The following is a 27805-nucleotide window of genomic DNA, read 5'->3' as shown; positions in this document are numbered from 1 at the left end:
GGCTTGGGCTGTGCTGGTGGGCAGAAAAGTGTCTCTTGTTTCTAGCTCATGCTGTACAAATGTATTTAACATCTATGTGAGCAGTAGAAACACTGTGGTCACTCTGGACACTTAAGCTTATCCATGTAATTTTTCTTTCTACGTTTTTAATTGCATACTACAGACATTTTGTCAGAGATTGGAAAAGAAAGGAGTTACTTCCCTTCCTCACAGAAAGTGTTTCTATATCTCTGAGTATTTCATTAGCAAGGTTCCTTCCTCTCACTAAAATCTGTGGTTCTGATGATTTCCTTTTGCCCAGATGTTTTAGTTTCTTTTCCAAGATGAAATTCATTTTGTTATTTCCTGCCCATACATTCATGCTCTCAAGGCTTGAATGAATCATTTCTCCATCCTGAGTGGTGTTTGCAATACTCCAAATTTACTGTAATATGCAGACTTAATTATTTTCATTTGCTAAATGCCACAGGGTCTTACATGTCCATCAAGATTTTGACAAGAGAGCACAGGAACACATCAAATCCATTGCATGGGTGTCCATCACAGATGAAAGGGCATAAATTACCTTTATTAATTAAAAACTTCTCTTAGAAAAGAGCAATTAATATGATCTGCTCTAAACTTGACCTTAGTTGCCCCCAATTTTGGCTTAATCTATCTCACCATAAGCAGTAGACCTGATAATGTACATTTTGGATGGAAAGTCAGATGGGGAAGACTACAACCCTTCACAAAAAATTGTAAGACTCAGTATTTTCCCAAGTGATGTTCAAATTTGGATGTCTGACCCAGGGTGTGGCTCTCCTGCCTGAGATTCTTCTCCCACACTTGTAGACAATCTACAATTCAGTTCATTTTGGGAACTCTATACATCATGGTGAGAGGAGTGTCATCCTATGAATGAGTCTTCCTCTCCATCAGCTCTGCTGGGAGCAAAGCCACCAACACTGGAGACACCTGAGCTTGAGCACCAACCCAGCCCATCCTCATCACATCACCAAGGGAAAATGCTTTAGCCTCTTCCTCCTCCAGGAGAATCAGTATAGCATTTAAAATTTCTCCTCCTGCAACCACTGCAGTTGGATTCTTGTTTTGTTGGGTTTTGGATTTTTTTTTTTTGATACCAAAGGGATGTTGTTGGAAGATTTTTACTGTGACATGTTTTCAAATGAATAATTAAATAAGAATTCCCAAATGATTTTGATTCTGGACAGACATGAAAAACCTGCTAAGATTTCTTCATACATGTAAAAAGAGCCAAAACCAAACATTAGCAATAAATGTCTTCAGAAAACATGCAGCCCACAAGAATAGGAACCTGAAGTTTTCTCAAGTCAACTACCTTATTCACTACCCTATAGAAGAATGCTCAGCACAAAAAAAAAAGAGCCTCTATCCTTGTCTTGGGGAAGTGAAATTATAAAGAAACTTTAAGCAGAACAAGGTTTAAACCAAACCAATTAAAGAATTCGTTTAAATTCCACATTTTCTTGTTATACAACTCAAATATGCACCTCAGACTTCATTTCAGATCACACGAATTGAAAATGTAACAGAATGACCAAAAAAAAATCCCCTTCCATTTTCCCTACTAAGAGGATTATTAATTTTATGTTTTCACTCAGCACTGGAGAACATTTCTGTCAATGGGTGAATTGCATTTGAAATGGTCCTGGCAGTTTTATTTGCTCCATTATTCTTGTTTTCTATTAGACTAATTTGTTTTTATTGGGTTTTATTTTGTGCCTGTTTAACAATCTGGTGCCTGGTCAAATCTTGTTTCCATCCACGTTGCTCATTCTGAGGGGACCACACTGTCTCCTTTCGAGAGCTGCCCCACGTGGGTGGTTGGGGACAATTCCATCAGCACTGAGATGCTGGCATGACTTTCACTGCCTTGGTTCTGTCTTCTTGTCACCTTTGCAAAGGGAGATCCTGATCCCTGTTAATGCACTGATTTAGCAGAGAGCTGAAGATCTACCCCAAACAACACACTTGCTTTTATAGAGCAGACTGACTCACAGGAAGGTGCTGTAAGCTGTAGCTATGTAAATATGTTTTAAGAGCTCAAAATCAGAATTTTGGATAGGATACCTCAGGCCAACCAACAAGAGGATCCAGATACTGGATCTTCATAAAACTGGGGAATATATGAGTTTCTTGGGATTTGATGCAGGCATTTCCACACTGCCAAAACCCTCTAATAAGAAAGATAATTTGTTTCAGAAGGGTGCATGTGAAAGGTTTTATGAAAGCTGTAATTTATTACTAAAACCATAATAAATACTTGTATGTTTTATACCTAAAAAGTGACTCAGAGATTGAGGCTGCACAATTTTTGTTGGTTTTTTTTTTTTTCCCCCTAATAATTCCAGCTCCTCTGGGCTCTGCCTACAAACCTTTTCCCTTTACTACCAGGTTTATAAATGCTGAAGTCAGACTCTAGATATCAGGTCTGAATATTCATGGAGACTGTCATAAAGCAGGAACCTCATGAATATTTGTGATGCCATTAGACAGCCAAACGAACCCCAGGGACAGAAGGAAAGCTGCAGAAATCCTCCAGCCAGGGACGTTTCCTTGCTTCGTGGTCTCTGTGTGTGTCTGCAGCAACTGTTGGATTTTCTTTCATCCAAGTTCCATTAAATTCTTTTTTTTTTTGTACCTGGATGAAGGAATTTGGACCTGCTGATTTACTCTCCCACGTAAGGTCCCTCCAGTACAAAATGTTTTAAAATCTGGGCCTGTGGCTGTGGATAGAATTGAACTATAATTAGAGTAGGTCTCTTTTGTGTAAAGGTCACGGTCTCACAGCATGGGTGTTTGGATTGGAACTTTACTTATTACACTCAGTTCATAAATAACAGGGCAAGCAGTTTTCTATTTCTTTCTTAGACTTTCTGCAGTTTTACTTGCACCTCATATCAGGCACAACAGCAAGTTGTGCTGTATTTACCCTCTGACAACCTCATTTGTCATAGTTTAATAGCACGAGCACTTGCTAAAGGCAGTTTTTTTTCCATATCCTGGATCATGAAATATATTCTACCCCATCTGCTTCTGCTAAGGTGTCTCAGAATAATTTCTTCAAAACAAAGGGCTCTTTGTTCACTGGGAGGTTCACAGAGCAGAGTACAAGGTGAAGATAAGAAAAAGCATATGCACATGTTGGGTTTTTCCTGTACTGTGATTTCTTAGCAAGCTTCAGTGGTTTCCACTGAGCTCCACTGTCTTCTGCTCTGCATCAGGTGAGACAATTCTGTAAGTAGATGGGTCTTTCACTGGATCAAAAAATTGTTCCAATGTGTTCTGATTTTTTTTCTTTTTTTTTACCAAAAAACCCCCTATGTTTCACTTCAAGAAAAGTATTTTAGCCAGTATATATCCAGAATCTTTTCTTAGGCTTTGATTCTTAAAAGTGTTTAAAATACCAAAGGAATCTTCAAAAGTGAAAAGTGACATAAAAGCAAAGAAATCAGGTTTTGTTTTAATATATTGTTGCTTTTTGTGTGTGTGTCACATTCATGTGGGCACATTTACCCTTTAATTCATCTGATCCCCTGGGGTGAAATGGCAGTGTGGGTTTTACTCTTGGAGGGAGGAGAAGTAATCTCCTTACTTGATCTTTCCCTGAGTTTCTTCAATCCCTGCCAATGTTTGCTGATACTCCCACAGCATCTTCTGCAACCCACTGAAAAAGGATGACTTCTTATCTTGCCTACACAGAAATGGAGCCTCTGTGCCCAGCTTTCCATCCCTCCCTGCCTCTGGATTTGCTCAAGCACAGCACCTCTGCTGAGCAAACACCACCTTGCCTCCCAGAGCAGGACTGGCTTTGGTCCTGCTGGGAACACCAGCAGAGCAAGCTCAGCTCAGGCTGGGTTTGTCTGTGAGGTGTGTCATGAAGTCTTCTCAATACAACTTAGATATGTTCATCTTTTCAGAGCACACAACGTGTGTGCTTCAGATCCCACCTGGTTTCTCCAACGTGTGGATCCCTCCAGGAGCCCTGCTCCTCTACTCCATGGTGACATCCCCAGCAGAATGGGAAAAGCCACATACACAATCCACTTGATGCTCCCCTCCTTTTCCCTTGTAATTCAGACATACAGGGTGATGATTGACTCAGACAAGTCATCAAAATGGTTCTGGCATTTTCACTAGGATCCCTGGCATTTGAAGCGTCACCCACCCAACCAGGGGTTCCTGTGAGCAGGTGCTGCAGCCTAAAATTTGGTAATCAATGTAGGCTTGCAGAAGCAATGAGCTACATCAAAAGCCAAGTGTTTAATAATGAACCCAGAAAGGTTGTTCGAAGGACAGGAGTGCAGCTACATGATAGGAAGAAAAATGCCCCTGCCAGTGTCTCTTGACATAACCAATGTTCTCCTGCAAGTCTATTTATGCAGCTCCTTCTCTAGCTCTCACTCACTGATTAAACACACCATTGCTCACCCGGATTGCAGCTTTTGTTTGCTGAGGTTTGCCAGCATTTGTTCTGAGGCTCACAGTGAAGAGGAAAGCTGGAGAGGACACAGCAGGACCACCTCTGTGAGAGCAGGACGTTAAAGTCACAAGTTTGCGCTGTTAGTTTTGACAGGCAGGTTTTTTTAATGTTTTCACTGGTTCACTGATGAGTTTTCCCTTCCTACCTCAGCCCCTGGCTGCTTAGCACAGGGTGCTTTAACAAAGCAAGATGATCCTGTCTGAGTGGTTAATTCTTTTGCCTCAGTGGTAGATTTCTGTACTCATAAAGGAATTACAATTATTTCAGTAATAAAATAGAGATACTGTGGTTTTTTTTTCTGCATGATTAATTCCAATCATCTGAGGTTGACATTTGCCTTTGAACTGTCTTGCCATGTTTCCTTATTGCTACTAACAGCATTTTTCTGTCCAAGATAGATTTTCCTTTTCCTTTTTCTTTTTATTTTTTCTGTTGGGTGTATGAGCATTGTCTGACACTCTCAGGAATTTTCTGGAGTTTTGTCACCTGGCTGTAGCTTATCTGTTATGTACCACAGGATAGGAGAGATGCCCTTCAGGAAGGGGCCATGGGGTATTTGGGGCAAAGTGTTTAAAGAGTGTCTAACCCCTGACAGCTTCAGCAGCTGCAGTGCTGATACTAAAGAGCAGCAGTGATCAGGGAGCTTCATCACAGGCTCTTTCTCTGTCTAATTTAATAGAAAATAAAACATGAAAGTCTCTCTGTTACAGCATTTTTTATCAGAAGTATCTTCCTATAGAGTCATAGAGATATAAAGGTACTTTATTGTCTGTGTAGTGGAACTCCTGCATTTTTTAACAAGTTTGCTGAGGCAAAACTCTCACTGTGATGGGATCTGTGAAGTGCTCTCCCACAAAGCATGTGCATGACAAGCCATGAGAAAGACTTGTCATACATCAAATTAGATACGTGGAAAAATTATCTTTCCATGTGGTAGCCACAGTGGTCTCCAAAACATTCTTTTTATTTCTGTGTAAAACTGTTTCTTTGGCCCTTTTCAATTCCAGCTGAAGGCTTGGAGAGATTTTTTTTTTCCATAGTCTAGACAAATACTCATCTCATTCATTTAATCCTCCAAAGCACAGTGGCTTTCGGAGGTGTCAATCCTTCCCTGTGTCTTTCAGCAGCTCTCAAAGATGTCACTTTGACAGCTTCATTGTCTGAGCTGGATCTTCATATTGATGTGTGATTTTATTTTATTTAACCTTTTTAAGTTAAAAAAGTGTGTAACTGATAGGATTTTTCTATGGAAAAGTATGTATGTAAAATTATGTCGATGATAGGATGTAACTGGAGGACAATACATTTTTCTTCCTAAATGGTATGCATGGTATGAGGAAAAACCACTGCCATTTAATGAGATGCCTATGCCAGGGGACCAGAAAAGCTCCCACTGTGGTTTCTGAATTCAGAAGCATTAGAAAACATTTCACTTGAGCTCCTGGATCCTGATGTTTTACCTTTATCAGCTTGGAGGGTGACCAGAAAAGCTCCCACTGTGGTTTCTCAATTCAGAAGCATTGTAAAACATTTTACTTGAGCTCCTGGATCCTGTTGTTTTACCTTTACCAGCTTGGAGGGGTCTCACTCTGCCCATGAGATAAAGCACTTAATGTTTTTAAGTGACTCTTTTTGGACCCACGTAACCCCCTTCACTGCCAGTGCTTCTATTTCAATCAGTGCTGTCTTTCCCTTCTGCACAGCCCTGGCCACACTGGTTTGTTTGGAATCCTCTCTGGGATGCTCTCTTCTTCTGGGATGCAGCAGAGGAGCAGCCACAGTTTGTCTTTGGAAGCCTAAACTTTGCAGTACTGAGGAAAGGGAAAAAAACATTTAATGGGAACTTTGAAAAAGCATTGCAGCATTTCAGCCTCTGAAATTCAATATACTATAGGACCATTTTTCATTACACTTTGCAGCATTCTGCTTTGAAGCTTTTGTCTCAAGCTCTGTTCTTTCCTGTGTCTATGACACCAAACAAAGCATGAGTGTAATCTTTAACTTGGTGCCTGTGCCCATTCCCAGAGAGGAGAGACAGTTAAGTGGCTTTGTAACATCTCTGATGAGATTTCAGCTCAGCTTCTGAAATTTTGACAGAGTGAGGCTGGGTGTTGTCCAAGGGTCACTGTGTATTTCATTAATATCTGAGAGAACAAACATAATGAAAAACTGTATGGCTTACTGTAAGCAAATAAGAGATCAAACCTCACTATTGCTCTTATCTTTCTAATCCTCATCTCATTTTCCCCTCATTTTCGTAATAATCAGAATAAGATGAACACCATCAAGCCTCTATGACACGCTGCCAATCTTTATTGCCTTGTACAAAATAAATTGTTCCAATGAACTGGGTTTTATGGCAATTCCTTCTCAATTTTCCTATATTTGTATTTTCACTGTAGCCGTTCTCAGACAGAGTGGAAAAATGAACAGATTAAAATGTCTGATGAATCCTTTGAAATGCCAACCAGCCAAAGTCTTTGACTGCCTCATTGCCAAGGACAACGGAATTTCTTTGTCTGAATCAATTCTTATAATGCAATGAACAATTACAAGAGCTGTTGCTTTGGACCTTCATCTCAGAAGGCTGCACATCTACCAGTGTAATTTGCCTTCCCACGAGTTGCTACAATTGCTGTTGGATTCATCATATCTGAAAATAGAATTTACAAAGAGAATCAATTCTCTGTCTAGCTTCCTTCCACTTCATCTTTCTGCCCATTTGCCAGAAAGTTAATAAGCCCCAGCAGCATTGGCCCAAACATAAACATGGGGCATCAGGAAATGCTTCCTTGTGGTGCTGCTGTCATCACCTTAACCTCAAACTTCAAATGCTCAGAAGGATTAGGAATGATGATTAATAGATTATGGTTTTTGAAAGCTTCCTTCTTTTGAAAACAGTTTAAAAGAAAGCATAGTAAAATGTTAATATTTCCAGGAAAAAAAACTTAATACAGAAGAGGTTAAAAGCACCTATGAAATTTCTTCACTCTCATTTATTTATTCAGTGGAAGTGATAAAGTCTCATTTTATGGTGTTTTGTTTTAATTTTTTTTTTGTCTTTTTAAGAAACGCAGGCCCCAAAGCCTAATTCATCTGAAGAAGCACATTTTAAGTAGCTGCTAATGTGCTGTTAAAGAAAGAAGAGCACCATTCCACCACAATCCTAATTACTGTGCAACCGTATTTCATTCTGCACTAGCAATGAACTGATCATTTAAACTCCCAGTAACAGTTTTGTTATTATGTAAACATCTAGAAAAGAGTCCATTAAATTCCCTGTTTGATCATGGTTTCATAGATAGTGAAGATGAAAGCACAGTTAGAATTCTCTCTACTTCTCAGATGCAATAAAACCACAGCCTACAGCTGAAATCCCCTCTGCTGGTTGCAGCTCAGAACAGGACAAGAGGGTAGTTGCCAGACGTGGTCCACCCATGACCTCCATGCCAGGCAGTGGCAACAACACCCATGAAGCCCCATGGTAGTCTCTGCTTTCCTCCTCTCCTTCTCTCTCTACCCCTTCATCCTCCCTCTCATCTCCAGCAAGTTCTGCTTTCTGAAATAATGGAGGGTTTTACATTTGTTTCCCTCTTAAGAACACTTATTCAGCCACAAAACTCATAAATGAAACACTCAGTTCTGCTAATGCAATCAGCTACATTGACAACATATTTATTTTCCATCTTTTCTTTTGGTTCTTTTGCCTTTTAATTACCTTCCTTTGTGATTAAAGACAGTCACATTCTAAATTCAATCACCTTGAAGAACGGTATGAAATAAAGAAGTTCAATCTTTTATTATAAAACTCTTCTGTGGGATCCAGTGCTGCTGTAATTTTGCCATTAAGAATTTGCCCTTTTCAGTTGCCTGCTGCTCTCCTTTTCTTTTTTCTCTGAACAATAAACTGAAGAAGAGTCTCTGTTACAGGATACAGAACGTGCTTTCTGTACCAGAGCACCACAGCTTTTCCTTCTGCTTTTAAATTTGGCTTTTGTTTCTGTTCAGTAAAGAACGAGCTGTTGTTTTTTGAGAGGTACTCTGAGATAAAGCATTCAAAGTAGCAAAATACAAGCCAGGCCTCTTGTCATTTACAGGAGAATAACCTGCAGAATGGTTCACTTGGGGTCTGTACAGGGTGAACAGAGCAATGTAATATTACTGCTGTGTCAGCCACTATTTCAGTGGCCTATGTCTTTAACAAACATCTTGAACTTTTAGATAAAGATGTCTTTACCAGCTTTTTGTTTCAGCTTGACATCGAAGTGCCTCTCTGCTCCTTTTCTGGTTCTCAGTGTAGACTGTCTTACCTCAGGAGGCAACTTGCCCACAGAGGTATTTTGTCAGTACTGGCCACTGATGGATGTTGGGTTTTGGCTGAGGCAGTCTGCTGTCTAACAAAACTATCTAGAGAAGACAAGAAGCAGAAGTGTGGGGATTTGGGATGCCTGGTTTGCAGTTTTCTGTATGTGACACTATTTTGGACAACAAAGACGTGCCCTGTCTTGTCCTCAGCAGGTTATTCACTGAAATCTCATCCTCTTCAGACAATGCTGTTGATACTTCTGTTTCTGTTTCTCCTACAGTTCGTTGCTCACCCCAACTGCCAGCAGCAGCTGCTCACCATGTGGTATGAAAACCTCTCAGGCTTACGGCAGCAATCTATAGCTGTGAAGTTCTTGGCTGTCTTTGGGGTCTCCATTGGCCTGCCCTTCCTTGCCATAGCCTACTGGATCGCTCCCTGCAGCAAGGTACAAACTCACTGAGGGGCATGGGTTCTATGATCATTTTATATCCAGGGCCTGGAATGAAGTCACATATTTTTCTCTAATGTCATTGGGAAGCAATTCATGGAATCTTCTAAGACTGCCCCAGTAGAGAGCAAGCTTGAAGTGTTGCTTGATACACATAAATGGAGCTATTAGGTATGGTTTGAGGTTCATCTTCACAAGCAAAAATGGGGAGCTGGGGGAAAAAATTGAGAGAGTGGGTGACAAGAAGAATAGGAACAAGAAATGGTTAGGAGATAACATGGGAATAGGATAAAGAAAAAAAAAAATTCCAACAAACACCAAAATGGGTAATAATTAAAGAAGATTTCTTGAAGTGTTGCTTGATACACACAAATGGAACTATTAGGTATGGTTTGAGGTTCATCTTCACAAGTAAAAATAGGGAGATGGGGGAAAAAAGTGAGAGAGTGGGTGACGAGAAGAACAGGAGCAAGAAATGGTTAGGAGATAACATGGATATAGGATAAAGAAAAAAAAAATCCAACAAACACTAAAATAGGTAATAATTAAAGGAGAAGATTTTTATTGATGTTCTAGTTAACTCTGATGTTTAAATTCTCATTCCTTTCCTGTACTTTTTGTTGCAAGTTCTTCCCTTCTTCAGAGTTCCTTTCTTCCCTTTCCTTCTTTTTGATCTTGTATTTTTAGTTAGTGGAGCATTATTATGGTACATGTGCCTGATACTCTGACAAGCCCCAGGGGACTGCTTAGTGCTGCAGGGATGACTTGCTGTAATCTTACAACACAATATGGTTTTGAGGGAAGAGATAATGAAACTTGGAAAACTGTCATGTGCCTAAATACAGCTGTGTTATGTCTCATAGCATCAGATGGAGCAGGAGAGTGTTGCTGAGACCTAGAGGTCAAAGGACCAGAGCCAACCAATAACTTCTGCAAAAGCTTGAGTTGTTTGTGGTCTGAAATCTGTAGTGAGGTTTCCATCCTGAAAGAGTCTGCTCAAACGAGTGGAGATAAATAGGTCTGTGGCTGAGTGAGGAATTTTTCACTACTACTTCTGCCACAGAGGTTGGTGGCAGAGGAGTGGCAGGAAAGAAGATCATTTCACACTCAGCAATAGCCACCAACATCTTCTATTAAAACACAGAGTTCTTCAGTAGGAGACTTATCAGAGGTACTTAAATTTGATCAAAATGACCCCTGGCACTAGTAATATATTCAGGCTTGAAAGCATCTTCTCCTCTTTCCTTTAAAAGCAGTGAGCTGAGATAATAAACCATGTTTAAGGTTTGGTGTCTTCCAAAGTAACTCCAAGAAAAGTACTTTCTCTTAGAGGAATTGAGAATGTAACTTCATTTTCTCAGGGTTTTTATGAACACAAACTCCCACAGCTTTCATGAATACTGGACAGGACTCCAGAGTTTCACACAGAGAAGTGCATGTGAAAGCCAGGTCATGCTGCACTTGGTTTTGGTTAGGTCATAGAGGGAGTTCATGTGTGGAATTACCATGTTGATGCTCTCACATCTCAGCCAAGCAGATTTTTTATGAAACTGTTTAATTTCCTTCACCTCTGTTGAATGTCCTGGGAATTGGCACACCAGCCAACAACAACATTTGTGGTGTATTCTCAGAATTACAGAGGTTGCATCTGAATACAGCAATAGGTGGGGAACAATTAGGCTAGAAATAAGCAGAGAATTTAAATAAAAAGTATAAACACTGAGAAGAAAAAATTAAAGATAAATCAGTTAGGTAGCAGAAATAAGAAATAAGTTATTTGGGTTTAATTTCTTGAGGTAGGTGTATAAAAATTTAAAAAATGCAGAAGGGGACTTTTCATCAACTGACTTCATTACACTAAACCTTTCAAGCATTCTCATTTTTCACTGCCACTTTCTTTTCACTTCACTTTAGACTGAAAAACCATACGTAAACTTCATAAAGTCAAATTGAAAGCTCCTTCTGCAGGAATTGTCTTTTATTGCATGGGTTTGCATTGTTCAGAACAATGTAGTCTTGATTTTTGATTAGGGCCTATGATAGAAATGACTGAATAATGAATGCATTTTTCCTCATGAATTTGTACCTCACCCAAAATCATCATAAAAAGGTTCAGGGGCTGAGGGCTGGTGCATGAGCCTTTTATCCTCTCACTGTTACTGCAGAGAGCTCTACAGAGGCAACATATCTACTGAAAGGATGATGATGTTACCAGAAGATTTGTGTGTGATGCTCTGAGCAGCTTGGGTTTGTCCTGGTCAATTTGACAAGTGTTTTGTTTGGTTTTAAGTCATGGAGACAATTTTGATGTTACACAACTGGGTAATGAAATAATTTTTTCATAGTAATGATCAGCTAAGTTATTTAACCTAAATCAAATCAGGCCTGTCTTGAAAAACACATGGATGATGAAGCATGACTCAGGGACTCATTTTCAGATGAAGACAGTGAGGAAAATGAAGAAAATCTCTGTAATGTTGAATACTGCTTATAAGAACTGTCCTATAAGCTGTCCTAAGGATGTGTAGCACATTCTTAAGATGGATTGGTCAAATTCTGCAGTTTCACATAGAATCATAGAATGTTTTGGGTTGGAAGGGACATTTACAGGTCATCTTCCTGCAGGGAGCAGGAACATCTGCAACTAGAGCAGGTTGCTCAGAAAACTATCCAACCTGACCTGGAATGTTTCCAGGGGTGGGGTAAAGACCACCTCTCTGGGCAACCTGGGCCAGAGTTTTGCTACCCTCAGTGTAAAAAATTTCTTCCTTAAATCTAGTCTGAATCTCCTCTATTTTAGTTTAAAATCGTCACACCTTGTCCTGTTGCAAAAGGTCTTGTTAAAAAGATTGTCCCAATCTTTCTTATAGGTTTCCTTTAAGTATTGAAAGGCCACAATAAAGTGTCCCTGGAGCTTTCTCTTCTCCAGGCTGAGAAACTCCAACTCTTTTAGCATTTATTCATAGAGAAATTAATATTTAGAGTAATATTAGTGATAGAGTAACTCATATCTAGAAATAACTCCTTCACTGATGTATGTTAGCAAGGAATAGTTTTTTCAAGCCTTTAGCCCCTAAGAGAAGATTTTCTTTAATAAAGGTCTGTTGGCATATACCATACTAAATACCACCCTCAAAAATTTGAGAAATAATATTAACTGGACTACACAACTGTAGTTTCATATCTTCTTTTGATTTCAGTTGCATAGACCTGTGTTTATTAAAATTAATTTTAGTGTCAGGCATTCATTCCCCTCTGGTTGCACAAAGTATCCACAAGACTTGCAGAGCATAAGCCCATCCTATCCTGAAATCTCTGTGTTGACTCATCCACCTCATGGAGGCCATGACTATGAAATGAACTGTTGCTTTATACTTTGGTGTCCAAAACTTATTTCACTGGTGATAAAAAGAGAAGATAAGAGAGGAGTGGAAAAAACTACACAGTCTGCTGCACAAGAATAGAATGAGAAGAGTTTGGGCTGTTTGGACTGTCTGCCAAACTTCAAGTATTTTGTTTCTTTGGTTGATTGAAGTGCACACTCAAATATTGCAACACTAACAGGTTATCTACACATAGTTCTTATTGACTGGGTTGTTCTCTGGCTTTCATGTAGCCATGCTGGAAATTCATGGACTCTAGTTCACTGCAACAGGCTCAGCATTGTTTAAACCCTGGAACTTTAATGATTCACTCCACCCAAAGCTGTACCTGTACCTGTTTACTCTGGCAATTTTCCTCCTCAATTAAATTACATGAAATTTCTACAACACTGTTCTTTATGCTTCTCCTATGAGCATAGTACTGAAAGCAGCAATGACTTTTTTCTTTATGATGTTTCTGTCTTAATTTGTTCCTGTCTCTTGGAGTAGGGGTTAATTTTCCTCTGGAAAACTTTCTTTTCATATCACATTCATTTTTCTCCTTCATTCTTCTTGTTCTCCTATGACACAGATAGGATAGTAAGTCATGAAATTAGCTGTTCTCTTAAGAATGAACCTTTGTATTCACACACTGCCAGTGTTTCCATCTTAACAGTGACAGCCAGGCACTTCCCTGCACTCCCAGTTGATGAAAGATGGTATTTTGATTTTAAAAAGTAATTGAGAAATTGATACATCCAAGTAGTTACACACCTTGAGTTTAACTGTGTCATGTTGCTTGAAAAATAGATTTATTGTCATAAAGCATTAGGATGTCTGGAGGAATTGACACTTCATTGATTTTTTTTATAGAGTATTCTAGTCAACACTTCCACCTCCTTTAGCTTTTAGCTAAAAATCAGATTTCTGAGAAGATATGAAAAGCATCAGCTCAAGAAAAAGATCTTACACTTTGTGCAGTAATAAAGGGGATGAAATGCTGATCTAACACTGACTAATGCAGACTTTTGTTAAAGCAGTAGAGAACTAAGTGAAATTACCACAGAATTTGTTTGGTTTTGTAACACATGGCATTATTTCTCTGATAACCAAGCCTGTGCTACTTTAATCCCAGGTCTCTTTTTAAGAAGTTTCTATAGACAGCAGAGAAAGTCTAATTATTTGCAGAGAATTCATGGTTCAATAGACAGTGTTTTTGTCCCTTTTAGTGAATTCAGGGTAGAAATGAGTCTTGCACAAATTGCAAATGTACTTTCTTAAAACTTGATTGGTAAGGCCCCTTATGCCCATAGTTGTTCCACTTGACTCTTGCTATTGGAGTGCTCTTAAAAAAAGGTCTTATGAGGAAAACATCTGAGATTATTGATGGAGAGGACATTGTTCAAACATATTCCATCACTCCATCGGATATAAGTTCTGCTATAAAGCATAAATCTACTCAACAGCAACCATAAAAAGCTGTTGAGAACTAACACTGCACCAAAGTTTACAGCAGAGGAGTGAACCACCATCATAAATGTTGGGATTGGTTTTAACACACTTTGTTTACTCCTACATTTATTACTGCCATAATATTCCTAGACAAGATTAAAGAAAATTGGGGTTTTATTCAGTGCAATATCTTCCTGCTTAAACATATCCTTACTGACCTTAGAAAAAAAATGGTATGTTAATAAGGACTCATGGATAGAGCAGATTTTTTTATATATATAATTTTGTTTATTGGAAAGTGGTTTTGGTATTTAGAATCATGCAAATTTTTCAATAGGATTTACTCTTCTGTCAACTTCATGAAAGATTTCTTTGACATTTTAAAAACTCAGAGAAGAAAAAGAAATAAGAAAAAGTAATTATGAGGCTGTCATATCAAAGCATGTTAAAGGCATTGCTAAAGAATCTTTATACAGAAGGCTATTTCCTACACATTCTTAATGAACCAAAACTTCAGCATTAATAGATGTTTCTAATATATAATAATGAGAAGTGGGCCCATCATTGTACACATGAGTATATTAATATAACACACACACAAACACATCTCTTATATAAATGTGCTGTCTGTTAGTTTTCCACATACCATATGGCCAGAAAAATTAGATATTAAATGTCAGTATAAAGGAGCAACATAAGATACTGCCAAGCACAGAAAATTATCCCAAGGGTATAATGTCTACCAATAGCAAAGAAAACTTGAACAAATCTAAACCCCATTTAGTTCATGATCTGGAATTAATCTGTGGATCTTTTTCACCTTGGACAAATGCTTATAATACTTCAAGGAGGTGGATAAAGTTAAAAAATAAATTCTTATGCTCTGTGTATGTTTCATTGCAGCTGGGACGGACCCTCCGAAGTCCTTTCATGAAGTTTGTGGCACATGCAGTTTCTTTCACCATCTTCCTTGGACTGTTAGTAGTGAATGCATCAGATCGGTTTGAAGGAGTAAAAAATCTCCCCAACGAGACCATCACAGACCACCCGAAACAAATATTTAGAGTCAAAACAACTCAGTTCTCGTGGACAGAATTGCTGATCATGAAGTGGGTATTGGGTAAGCAAAGCTAAAGTGTCTGTAAGTCCTCCAGGGAAACTCAGCATGACTTGGAATAGCATCATAGAGACAAGATAAAGAAGAAAAAAACCAACCCAACCAGATAAATCCCACCAAATCCCCCCTCTCCCAAAAAAAAAAAAGCCAGCAGAGGCTAAATTAGAGCTTGATGGTAGTATTTTGATTAAAAGAGGATGAAAGAAGACTTTGATCTTGGTCACTGCTTTTGAAACTACTGAACGATGCTCAGCAAATTCCTAATTTCCTGACTTTACACTTTGCATGGTGAATGCTGCAGAGGTTGTTTGCTTGCCTCTGGTGGCTTAGTCACTGTATATTAGAGAATATAACCTAGTAGTAGAAATTTATAGCTTCACTTAGAGGGCATTGCTTTATCTAGACTGAGCAGAAAGAATTGTGTCCACTGGGACATGGGTGACTACCAGCCTGTTTTATTACCCTGCCATGAGTTCCTATTATAATTCACTGAACCTCAGTTTCTTCATATACAAAACTGTTCCACTGTTATTTATTTTTTTTTCTAATACACTCTGAGATCAAGTGATAAAAACAGCTGGGTAAATAAGAGCTGGACTGCATGAAATTCATAGTATGAAATTGTTACTGGTGAGGGGACAGCACAGCACTGAAATCTTGCTAAAGAAATTAAGTTATCTAACAATTACAACATAGAGATTGAAGTGGATGAACCCTTCAAGTGCAAAAGGATGTCACGTGCACAAGTTAAACTTCCAGGGAGCTTTAGGCAAATTCAGAAGCATTAATTTTCTTATAGGCATAAGTTATTCTTACCTTGAACCATTAATCTCAACAAGCTCAGAAGGATTTGGTGAGAAACTGAGCTTATCAACTCTGCAGAATCTTTGTCTGCCTCTTCTATATCTATTTTTACTCACCACCGTGCCTTTGATTCTTTTTTTTGCAGCAAATAATTCCACTGTTCCAAAAGTACTGATGGCACTAAACCCCCTTGAAAAACAGGCTAGGACTGCTCTATCTGATGATTTCCTGACCACCCTTTCTTTGTTCCCTGTCCCTGCAAGAGTCAGAATCCTGTACAGGATATTAGGCTAGAAAATACTGAATAGATGCCAGACTGGATAGAGTAAGTCTGTAAGATATATTTTTAAAATTATATTAAAGCAGTTGGACAAGGTGATTAGATTTTAGACTAGGTATTCTTTTCTTAGAGGCAGTAGGTATCTCTCTGCCTCATGAGTTCCTGAGAGACGAAGAAGAAAACATTTCATTTAAAGCAAAGGTTTTCACTTTTCTGGGAGAGGAAGGGTGATTCATTCTACAGACTTCTGAATATAATGAGATTTTCTAACGACTGCCTACATCAACACTGACAATCTTCTCAGGCCATTTTACCTCTCTGCCTACATAAAGTTTCAAATGATGTTTCAGCAATGCTAAGGTGAAACTTTGGTGCATGGGGACTTGAGCACTTGTTGAGCCCCATGTATGAGCCTGAACTTTAAGGACTGTAAGAGCCCAAAGGATGACAGACTGCCCAACCTTTTGCCACAAAAACCTTACAAGTATTATAAATATGTATATGGAAGCAGAAATATAATTAAAGTGAATGCTACAGATAAATATCACAGGTAAATCTGTCAAGACATGCTTTTCCAAAGAGACAAATGTGAGTAGACAGTAAGCATATGTTAATCAATCTAACAACTCTTGTGCACTAAATGTACATGACTATATTTAATCCTACTTGGCAACATCTGCAGTTGCTGTCTTCAGACTCAACAGCGTAGGTGTGCTACCTACATTTTGATTCCTAGTGCAATCAAAGAGTGTAATTTTATTTATTCTCAGCTTGTAAATCCCATCTTTCTGCTTCTAGTCTTTAATTTTTCTCCTTCATACTTCAAATGGCAGGAGTCTGAATGCTGGTAACACATTACTCATTCCAACCATAGCACATCATTTTTAAGAAATTAGTTTACAGGTCCCTGACCTTGGTTTTTTAGGGGGAGAAAATTGGCTGTCTGAGTTATCTGGCTGGCAACCACAAAATCATGATGCATGTTCAGAATAGCATTATTTGGGGATAATATGATACATTAACATAGCATAGTGTGGGCATGAGTGAGCACAACCTGTGAGAGTAGTCCCTGCAATTAATCTTGTTGGAGACAATTGATCCATGCATACATATTTCCAGAGAAAACTACCAGGAGGGGAATTTCAGACTGGAGTCATACAAAAAGTTACCCTTGGCATCTCCTGCTCCCAGCTACTTGTAATGCAGCTGAGTAATGAAGTAAGCCAAGAAGAGGCAATGACTTTCAGCCAGGCAAGCACTTCATCCTGCTCCAAAAATCCATGCACTTCTGAAATGTCTTTAGAGCACTGTTGGACCAGCCAGGGAGTGTTAGTAGCCCATTTAACATCCCTATGAACAGCCACTTAACAGTTTAAGGGGGAGAATGCCTTTTTGGTCTAACTCTTTGTAATGACCAAGCATCCAAGGGTTGCAGATTATAAATCCATTAGTGCAGAGAAATACCATGGTGCTCTGAGAGCAAAACTTGCCTCTTGGTCCATGGGGCATGGCAATTTCAGCTCATGCATCTGTGGCTCATTGCATGCCTAGGCTACCTCTTCTGCTGTGGACAAGTCTTCCCATCTTTTACCTTCCACTAAGGAAGGCTGGGATTTTCCTTATGAGCAGTATGGACAAAAGTGTGTGCTGGAAGCAGGGAAGTTTCATCTAAAGAGGCAAAACCAGCCAAGGTAGCAGTTAAGCTCTGTGTAGACACACTCTGAGCACAACTCTCTCTCCTAATCCAAGAGCCTTTGGTGGATCAAGGACGTCTCAAAGGTAGCTCTGCAACATCAGCTGCTTGTGATTTAAGTGCCAGTGGATATAAAAATCTGACAAATTGTTCCTTTTTGTGCACAGGTGGTGAACAGCTCTTCCTGCACACTTCCATTTTTCTTCCAGATGAGCTGTGCCCATAGCTTGACACTTCTTCCCCTGCTACAACCTGAAATGCCCACCAAGGAGACCTTTCTGATTATCCCTGCTGTGGGACAACTGAGAAAGAGGCATGCAGAGGCTGGAGAGCAGAACCTGGTCATATCCCACCTCTCTGTGCATCCTTGGGAAAGGCCCTCACCCAGAGTCATTTGGAGTTTCTGATTATCCCTGCTGTGGGACAACTGAGAAAGAGGCATGCAGAAGCTGGAGAGCAGAACCTGGTCATATCCCACCTCTCTGTGCATGAAACTTGGGAAAGGGCCTCACCTAGAGCCATTTGGAGCCTGAGAAACATCAGATTGAAATGTAATCACATTCTGGAAGATCTGCTCTGCCTAGTCACCTTCCCTTATTTCTTGCATCCAATCTTACGTCCCATCCTCTGAGTTTTAGCTCCTTATTCTCTTCTCAGTATTTTTACTTAAGGAGAAGCTTTAAATTACTCTCTCACAATGTATATAAAATTACCCAGCAGTACCGACTGAATAATTACTGTAACTTCTCTGCTTGTCCTGAACAGACGTTTTTCCATATGTATAGATAAAAAATGATTGCCACACTTTTGACCAAAAAAAAAGAATGATGTGAATTATAGGCCAATAGTGGGATACTTTCATGAAGTGATTCTAATTTTAGTCCGTCTACTCAGCTTTAGACACTTTTTACTTCATTAATCTGTGACAGGTATATTAAGTGACCAAGATGAGAAATAAATTTGGATGGGAGAGTTAATATTTAAACCAGAAAAGACATTTCAGGACATCAATGAACAAGTGCTTTAGTGGGGAATATTACCACGTGTGTGATATTTCTTGAAGTCCTTTAGTACCTTTATACGACGTGCGTGCGTAATGTGTAGGGCTAATGTCCCAAATCCATCACTTCTGGGTTACTTTTTTTTAAGCTAGAAATGTTTCTTTAATATTTCATCCTCGCTTCAAGACAGTTCCTGAGAAACCAATTCTTCCACCATCTCCCTTAGGCTATTTGTTATTAAGTCTTACTCGTGGTGAATGACAGCTTGGGATGGAGTTCCTGCTTTTACTTTACAAGCACCTGCAGAGTCGAGAAGAGTTGGGAGGTTGGGATGTCGAAGGACCTGCCTGGAGATTCCAGGGCTATGGAGGTCACAGACTAGCTGTGCTTTGGCCAATGATTTTATCAATAGCTTAGCTTTCCTTTTCCTCTCAAATCCTTCCCCTTGCTGAGAGCAGCAGTTCTTCATTCCTCCACCCCTCAGCTAGATTCCCACTGACTTGTTTCCTTGCCTACGACCCAGCCTTTGGTTGCACCCCTTGGGACACCAAGTGCTTTCAGGAATCCCTGAAAAAGCCAGGCAAATGCATTTATTTACATGCCATATCATGAGAGCTTCCAGCAAAGAGGATGAAGAAGAGTTCACAAAAAGGACAAGGTTGCAGGAGGCCACGTGGAAGTTGGCAGGGACTGCTTCTGCTTGATTAAATGTAGATTTTGCTGCTGCTATGGAAACAGGATTGGGTAGAGTGCAGGAAATACTCATCAGTGGGTTAAATATTCCAATATTTTAGCTATTCAAAAGTAAGAGTTTGCTCCTGGAGCCCTGATGTGATTGAAAGTGGGAAAGTTGGTGAATTTGACCTGGGCTCTTGGCTCCAGTTCACCCACTGAATTCACCTGTCCTACTCAGCATTCCCCAGTAGAACATGCACGTCAAAACATTTGAACTTTGGGGGTCTGGAATTTAGGTTTATCTCTTGTAGGAAAGAGCCTAAATTCAGGCTAAACTCAGTGTTTTTGAAGTGGTGGATCAGGCTTCAACATACGAAAATTCATTATTATCTAATCTAATATATAAAAGTACTGCGAAGGCAGGACTTCTGTCTTACCTTTTGTCTAGTCAGACTGTACTTACTCCTGATTTGCTCTCACAAAGTCTAATCCCAAAGTGGACGCACCCATTATTTTAGGGTAGGAGGAAAATAGCAGCAGAGCAAACAATACCATTTCCAGTGGCACAGGTTGGTGAGGAGATTTTGGGGACAAGGGAGAAAATCTATATTTTTTCAAATGGATCAGCAGTAGCATTGGCTAATGTCTTGAGTATTTCTGAATTGTGCTTTCTCTGACCTCACCAGAAATCCACCTTCCTGTTGAGTCAAACAGTGAAATTTTGAAATTTCTGCCTTCTACACACAAAAGGACTTATAAGCTTGAAGTTTTTAATATTTTTTTAAGAAAAGATGGCACAAGCCATTCTCAAGAAATACAGTTTAATTGAAGAGTTATTTGCCTCTGTCTTAGAATCCACCATTAGCCAGGAAACAGCTCTGCCTGAATACAGAAAGCACCTCTTGTGTTTGTCAGTTAAATATGTTCTGGCCTTTCCACAGGCATGATATGGTCAGAGTGCAAGGAGATCTGGGAAGAGGGGCCACGGGAATACGTGGTGCATCTCTGGAACCTGCTGGACTTTGGAATGCTGTCCATCTTCGTGGCATCATTCACGGCCAGGTTCATGGCTTTCCTCAAAGCCACCGAAGCACAACAGTACGTGGATCAGTATGTTCAGGATGATGACCTCAGCAATGCCACCCTTCCCCCTGAAGTTGCTTACTTTACTTATGGTAAGAAGCTTTTTGCTATCTAATTCTTCCTGTTCTATTAGGCTAATATGTGGCAATGCTAAGAGCAGCTTTCTTTTTGTGATAGTTATGTAGGTTTTTTTCTAATTAAACCAAATTATTCTTCTCAGATCCAAGCATTCCTAAACAGTCAGAAAGGAATTGTGATCTGAGCCTCCTTCAGTCTCTGATCTTGTGCTAAGGCTGCATTCAGGTCAATCACATTCCCAGAAAATGGCTTGAGGAACCAATAATCATGAGCTGGGAGCAAGGAGTATACAATTTAAATTACAGATGAATGAACCTGCCTGGTTCTCCAAATGTGAGAAGGAGAGATGTGTGAACAAACATAGGATCTGGAGTTGCATTTCTAACTGCTGGTGCACTCTGCACCTCTGTGACATCCAGTACCTGTATAATAGAAATACAAACACCAATTACACCTACAAGCTGCTGCTCCTCCAAGGGAAAAGCTGTTTTTGGAGTGCCTGTATTATCTATAAGTGCTACCAATTGGAAATGCAAGCAGTAGTATAGCCTTGACAACATTATTTTTGGTGGCTGAACTGTTTTTTCTTTGATATTCACAAATGAACAGAGCTTTCCACCCCAGTCTAGGGACTGTATTCATTGCGAGCCTTAGATGTAACCCCTGAGTAAAATCCATGGGGACTTTTGCTCATGGAGGATTTGCAGGAGCTGAAGACCTGGTCGCAAAGGAGCATCATTTGCTCCCTGTGGTTGTAAGATAGTTATTTTAGCAATGTGATTGGGCTGGAGAGGAAAATCTGGGGCAGGAGACTTTGCCCACTGTAGCCATGCATCAAGTGGCACCAGAGGCCCATGCCTTGACCCCACACCAGGGTTCCTAGCCATGGTGAGCTGGTCACAATGTCTCAGCCTCTTGTGTAGTATGTCTCCTCTGAAGACAAGTCCCCTGTGCCTGCCCAGGCAAGCAAGAGGCCTTGGAGGTGATGCTGTGGTTTTCCTTGCTCTGGTTTCCCACTGACCCATTTAAAGTGAGTTCATCATACAAAGGTGCAAAGAGTCCAGAACAGAATGTAACAACCAGATCCTGCAAATCCCTCTGTCTGCTGCTTTTCCTTTGGTTCAGATTGCTGAAAATAATGCCTAAGTTTACTGCTGTGTCCTTAAACATGTCACATATTTTAACTCTGAGTCACAATCTTTTCATCAAGAAGCTCAGTTGATGCAAAGTTGATTGCAAGTTGATGCAGAGTTGATTAACTTATAACCTGTATTAATATAAATGTTAAAATTTTGGGTAGATTAAATCAATGATGCATACCTGGTGTCAACAAGAAGCATTTCAAAGTAAAAATATTAGCAGCTAGACTGCAAGAATTGATTTTCATTTAAAGATAACATGAAGATCATACACTTGATGGTTATATCTTCTATATCTGAACAAATCCTAACTCTTGTGTCTAATGGCAAGGATCTCAGTCTTTCTGAGACTCTCTCATTCTTTCAAATGCTTCCTTCTCAAATATTGACACTGTGCCATGTATCCAAATCTACAGCCAGACTCCACTGTGTGGTGGTTTTGGTTCTCAGTCTCAAGGGCTTTAGGTGGAAAAAGCAAAGCCCAGCCCAGCTGATGTCCAGCTAGGAAATGGAGGAGACCAGATTTGTTGAAATACCATGCTATTTATTCGCCATGTGACTTTGGTAGATTCCAGGGACTTCCTCATTTCTCATCTTTACCATGTGAAAAACACAACCCATTCTTCTCACCCCTATTTGGACAGCATGCTGAGGACTTCAGCGACCAGTTCCTCCAAAGGTTTTGGTGTTTTGACTCATTAACTCCTGGCCAAAACCAAGCTTCAGTCTTAAAAAGGGGTCATTTATCATCATAACTTCCACCTAACACTTTTTGTTACTAATACCTAGTGTACATATATTGTTTTAGCCAGGAACAAGTGGCTTCCCTCGGATCCTCAGATCATTTCAGAAGGACTGTATGCAATAGCTGTGGTACTCAGCTTCTCCCGCATTGCTTACATTCTTCCAGCCAACGAAAGCTTCGGCCCCCTGCAGATCTCTTTGGGGAGGACTGTGAAGGATATCTTCAAGTTCATGGTCATCTTCATCATGGTGTTCCTGGCCTTCATGATTGGAATGTTCAACCTGTACTCTTACTACCTGGGTGCAAAATACAACCCCGCTTTTACAACGTGAGTACCTGTGGAGAAGCTGCTTCTCTTGTAGGGCTCAATCTGTTCTGGTCTACTGCTGCTTCAGGGTCTGCTTAGATAGTTTCTGTTGCTGTCATGTGGGGAAGTCACAGCCAGGCTTTGGGAGTGCTGGAACACCTTTCTTACAATGCCAGGCTGAGAGAGTTTTGGTTGTTCATCCTGGAGAAGAGAAGGCTTCAGGGAGACCTTATTGTTGCCTTCCAGTATCTGAAAGGGACTTATAATAAAGTTGGGGAGGAACACTTTGCAAGGGCTTGTAGTGACAGGGCAAGGGGTAATGGCTTCAAATTAGATATCAGGAAGAAGTTTTTCACTGTGAGGTTGGTGAGACACTGGAATAGGTTGCCCAGGGAAGTTGTGGATGCTCCATCACTGAGGGGGTTCAAGACCAGGTTGGATGGGGCTTTGAGCAACCTGGTCTAGTGGAAGGTGTCCCTGCCCATGGCAGGGGCGTTGGGAGTAGGTGATCTTTAAGGTCCCTTCCAACCCAAACCATTCTGATTCCATGAAACTTGTACCACAGCCCCCAGCCCTAGTAGCCAGGTTAAGGCCTGAGTGGACACGTAGCCCAGGAATGGTTATTTCTGGAAACCAAAATAACAGATCTGGAAAATGTTTTGTGAGATGTTCAGTTTAATGTTCAGTCCAGAAGAGGTAGAGAAGAGGTTAGACCTAAGATTCTTCTTAAAACTGCAGCCAAAACATCCATAAAGTAAGGGAGGGTGTTGCTTGTGTGAGGTCTGTTTTAGGCTACCACCTGAGTGTAGCTGTGATTATTAGGTGCACATCTGCAGAGCCAGCTGCTTGTCGTGATGCTCTAAATAACAAAGCAAGGCAGGATGCCAAGGCTGTGTTCCTGAAACCCTTGGCTGGGCACTTGGCAGCAGCTGCCAGGTGAAAGCTGCACAGAGCATCACGCCAGGTCACTGGCCACCCAGGGCAGTGGGTCTGCCTGGGTCACACTCACCTGCCAGCTCTTGCTGTGTGGCCACACAGCCCTGTGGTGGAGGCTGTGCCAGGGATCCTGTCTCCACCTTGTCAGGGCTGTCAGGAAGAGAAAAAGGTTGGCAAATGCTCAAACTGAGGCTGTTTTTGAAAAGGGAAAGCCTACAACTGTTTGGAGATGCTCCCAGAGAATCAAAGTTGCATTTTGTGCTGTGGGAACCCAAACCACAACCCCTGAGGTGATAGCTGAAGTCTTGAAGGAGCTTTCAGAGGAAGGGACATCCTGGTGTGCTGCTGTGTCTGAGGGACGTGCCCCATGCCCCCATGGGAAAGGCTCTTCCCTGGCACTGCAATGTGGCCCCATCACAGCACCAGAGCTATCAGCTTTGTGTCTCACAAACTCACCAGGACTTGCCCTAGGGACACGGTGGGGACTTTCCTTCCCACACACCCATCTGTGAGGGCAGAGGAAAGCTGGGTGTCATGTTTTCTCCTTGCTGTGATCTGACTTCCAGACAAGCACAGCATGCTTGCAATGCCTGAGCCCAGGGTGTTCACCAGATGCAGAGCAGCCAGCAGCTGGCATTTGATGTGTCATATCCCTAAAGTGTCACACAGCGAGCTGGGGGCTTAGCTCACAGCTCCTCTGGGAGAAATGACCTTTTCAGCATCATTTCTGTCCTGAGAGTGGCTGTCTCCTTCCAGTTTTACCATACCACCCTCTTGTGCAACATGTATCTTGCAATATGATGTTTACTTTCTCTGACTGAGCCAAACATGCCTTCTAGACCTCTTCTGCAACCTCAGGCTACATTTTAATGGAAGGATTTATTGAGACCAGATGCAATTACATTTGTCTGTGCTCAGTAGTAAGGTGGAAGAAAATTGAGTGTGTGGGATGCGACTTGTTTCTTATTTGAAGAGAAAGAGATGCCCTTGAAGCACAAGACTTAGTGAGGAGTTGAGTCGATACCACCCTTGGCTGGCTGGTGGCACAGTAACCCTTAGTTATGGTGTCCCCCAGGCACAGCACTGGAGCACTGACAAATTCCAGTCTCTGATGCAGTGCTGTGTGGTCCTTCTCTCATTAGCACTCATTACCTAAGTGGATCTTTCAGTAGTTGTTGCCTTTGTAAGGAAATAATGAGCAAGCATTGCCTAAACCAAAAACTGCTCGCTGGAGTAAAGATTGCTTCAATGCCCAAGGGATGTCTGGGTTGGGGAGAGTCTTGTCAAAAGGCAGTGCTCTTCTTCCTTCACTTCAGCCTGGTGACTGCTTATCCTAAAGGGACTTCATGTTGCTGTGAAGCAAATTTTCCATGAGGATAAATTTTCCTTTTAAGAGTTTGGAGGGGATTTAAAGTAGACTTCCTTTCTTCTGATTATTTAAACACACCGGAGTGTCAAATGATGATCAGTGAAAACAAGCCCTTTCATCATACAAAACAAAGAGAATAGATTAACATTCATCCTGAAAATCCTTCTCCAGACATCTCATTCAACAAGCTAGAGACCCCGAGGTATACAGTCTCAAACAATTTGAATAAGCTAATGACAAGGTTATGTTGGCAGATGGGCAGCTACCAGCTCTAGGAACATTTCCTTCTCTATTTCCCATGAGTTGCCTGTTGGCCTTGCTGAACATGGCAGGTTCCTGCTGCCATTAACTTATTCATGAAAGGAAGGAAAAATTCAATGTTAGAGCTGAGTAAGTAGCTCAAGCTTTGTGAAGATTCACTGGGGCAAAGCTAAAGCACACTTACTTTCATGTCCTCATAAATGTTCTGTGACTTAAGTGACTTCACTGAATGCATTTCCTGGTGGGTATGTTGGTGACTTCCAATGAGGATGAGTGAAGTTTTAGAGAAAGCAGGTTTTATACTCAGAAATGTGACTATTGGACTATGGGACCTGATTTTCAGAGAACACTTGGCTAGTCGTGGTGGAAAAAGACCTATTAGATTTGTGTACTAATTAATTGTGGCCAGTTTCAAAAGGCTTTGAACTGACAGCTCACTGGATAGCCTCAGTAAGAAACCTTCAAATGACAACATTTACTTCAAATTACAGATTTAAGAAAACCACAGCTTCCCAGGACACTAGGGAGGCAGAAAAAAGAGTGTGCATTTGTGCCAGTAACACTCAGAGGGAATTGCTTGCTTACTTCTAACGATAATAATCAGTGAATATTTGGTATAATTTATCTTTCACCTTCCCTTGCTGTTGCACTTTTGACATCACGTGCTCCATTTTGATGTGTTGCCATATGCAGAACAAGTATGTAGCATCCCCAATGGCCTCTGAACTGAGTTATCCTGCAGAGGTACTGTTGTTTCTTCCATTTGAATGTTCTGGATGCAAAGGGAATACAGATGCAGTGGACTTCACACAGTTAAATGCAAAAATTATACAACTAACCATGGTGTACTTTCAAGTTTTATTTTTCTAAGTTCTTCCATGCTGACAAGTAGACCAATTCCACACCAGTTGCATCCGACCCCAGCTATGTTTATCTGTTTATCATATGCTGTGTACAGAACACAGCTCTTGAAACAGCCTGTAATTAAGAACATGCTATGCAAACAAAATCGAAATGGAGGCAGGACTGATTGCATTCGTCTTGCTTTCTGCATCACAAATCAGGCTGAGGGCTACAACACAGTGTTCTCTGCCTTCCTCTCCCAAAGGAAATGTGACTCACTCCTTAGTGCCAAAGATACTTCAAGGCTTAAAGGTTTTTTTTTCCTTCTCATTTTCCTTTCTCGAACTGGGATATTTTGTAGATTATATTGACCGCATTGCCTTTTTGGCAGTGTTAAATCCCAACCAATCCATTTAAGGAAAGAAGTCTGAAAGAGGACACAAGATTGACATGAAATTATAACCTTGCCATGGTCATCTTGGATGAGCAACACAGTGCTGTTTACAAGAGCGAGGAAAAGCTGCAACTGGAGAATTGCCTGGGGTCTGTTTTCCTCCTTGATGTAAAACCTTGAATTTTTACAGGACTATGTGTACTGAAACAAAAAAATCTCTGCTCTTTCCTTACTGCAACAGTTGGCTCTATGGCAGTAGAGAGGGAGATCGCAGCATACCCATCTCCACAGGGAGCATCAGTCAATCTGCCACTGCCAGATCCTCCCCCTGTCAGTCTGGGCAGGACTCTTGACTTCCTCCATTCCTTCATTTGTCTGCCTTTGGGAAGAAGAAAGCACCTGCTGACCTTGCAGGAAGGCTGTAAATTGCTTAGCTGGCAACGATGAGACACATCAACATCTTGGAATCTTTGAGAACTTGGCTTCAAACCTCCTCATCTCGTGTTTTAGTGAGATGTTCTCAAAAACAGCCCCAACTGACATGCTTTGTGACCTGTGCCAAATGTTGTGCAATTTGGCAGTTATCTAAAATGAGTGATGCAGCTTTTTGGAGGGTAGGGATGGACTAGCACAAGATCTCCTTGGAAATGTTTCCTCTACAAGAGGAAGACCTGTGTCTGCCTGGGGGCATTGCTAAGCACCATTTTGGACTGCTACAGGTCAGGTCCACATCTCACACCACATTTCCAGTCCCACCAGCATGAGTACTTGTATCTTGCCTAACAATGGGAATAAGGACTGTGGATATTTTCACTGGAGCCCATTGCCCTGGCTCTTACCTACCTCCTCTGCTGTTCTCAGGGCAGTCAGAGCTGCTCACAGTCCTTAATTAACTTCTGAAAAAGACTCTGACACCAGAACAAAGGTTAATGCTTAAGCTGTGGAAAAGAAGCAGAGTTGACATGTTGTATTAAAATCTACCGGCAGGGTGGAAAACTAAGGGAA

At 40.7% G+C, this 27805-nt stretch overlaps 1 protein-coding gene across 1 annotated transcript in view; it reads left to right on the top strand.

Moving 5' to 3' along the window:
* Positions 1-27805, top strand: part of LOC103782104 (short transient receptor potential channel 7) — a gene marked incomplete at its 5' end in the record, with an annotated part of 47586 nt that overhangs the window by 6430 nt on the left and 13351 nt on the right. The window contains 4 exons of the mRNA XM_008949847.1: positions 9094-9258; positions 14979-15195; positions 20587-20820; positions 22754-23018. Coding sequence (XP_008948095.1) covers positions 9094-9258; positions 14979-15195; positions 20587-20820; positions 22754-23018 — 881 coding nt within the window. The remainder of the gene's footprint in view (positions 1-9093; positions 9259-14978; positions 15196-20586; positions 20821-22753; positions 23019-27805) is intronic.

This window comes from Merops nubicus, unplaced genomic scaffold (genome assembly GCF_000691845.1).
Source record: "Merops nubicus isolate BGI_N331 unplaced genomic scaffold, ASM69184v1 scaffold7461, whole genome shotgun sequence".
NCBI lineage: Eukaryota > Metazoa > Chordata > Aves > Coraciiformes > Meropidae > Merops > Merops nubicus.
This window is presented reverse-complemented; position numbering and strand designations above follow the sequence as displayed.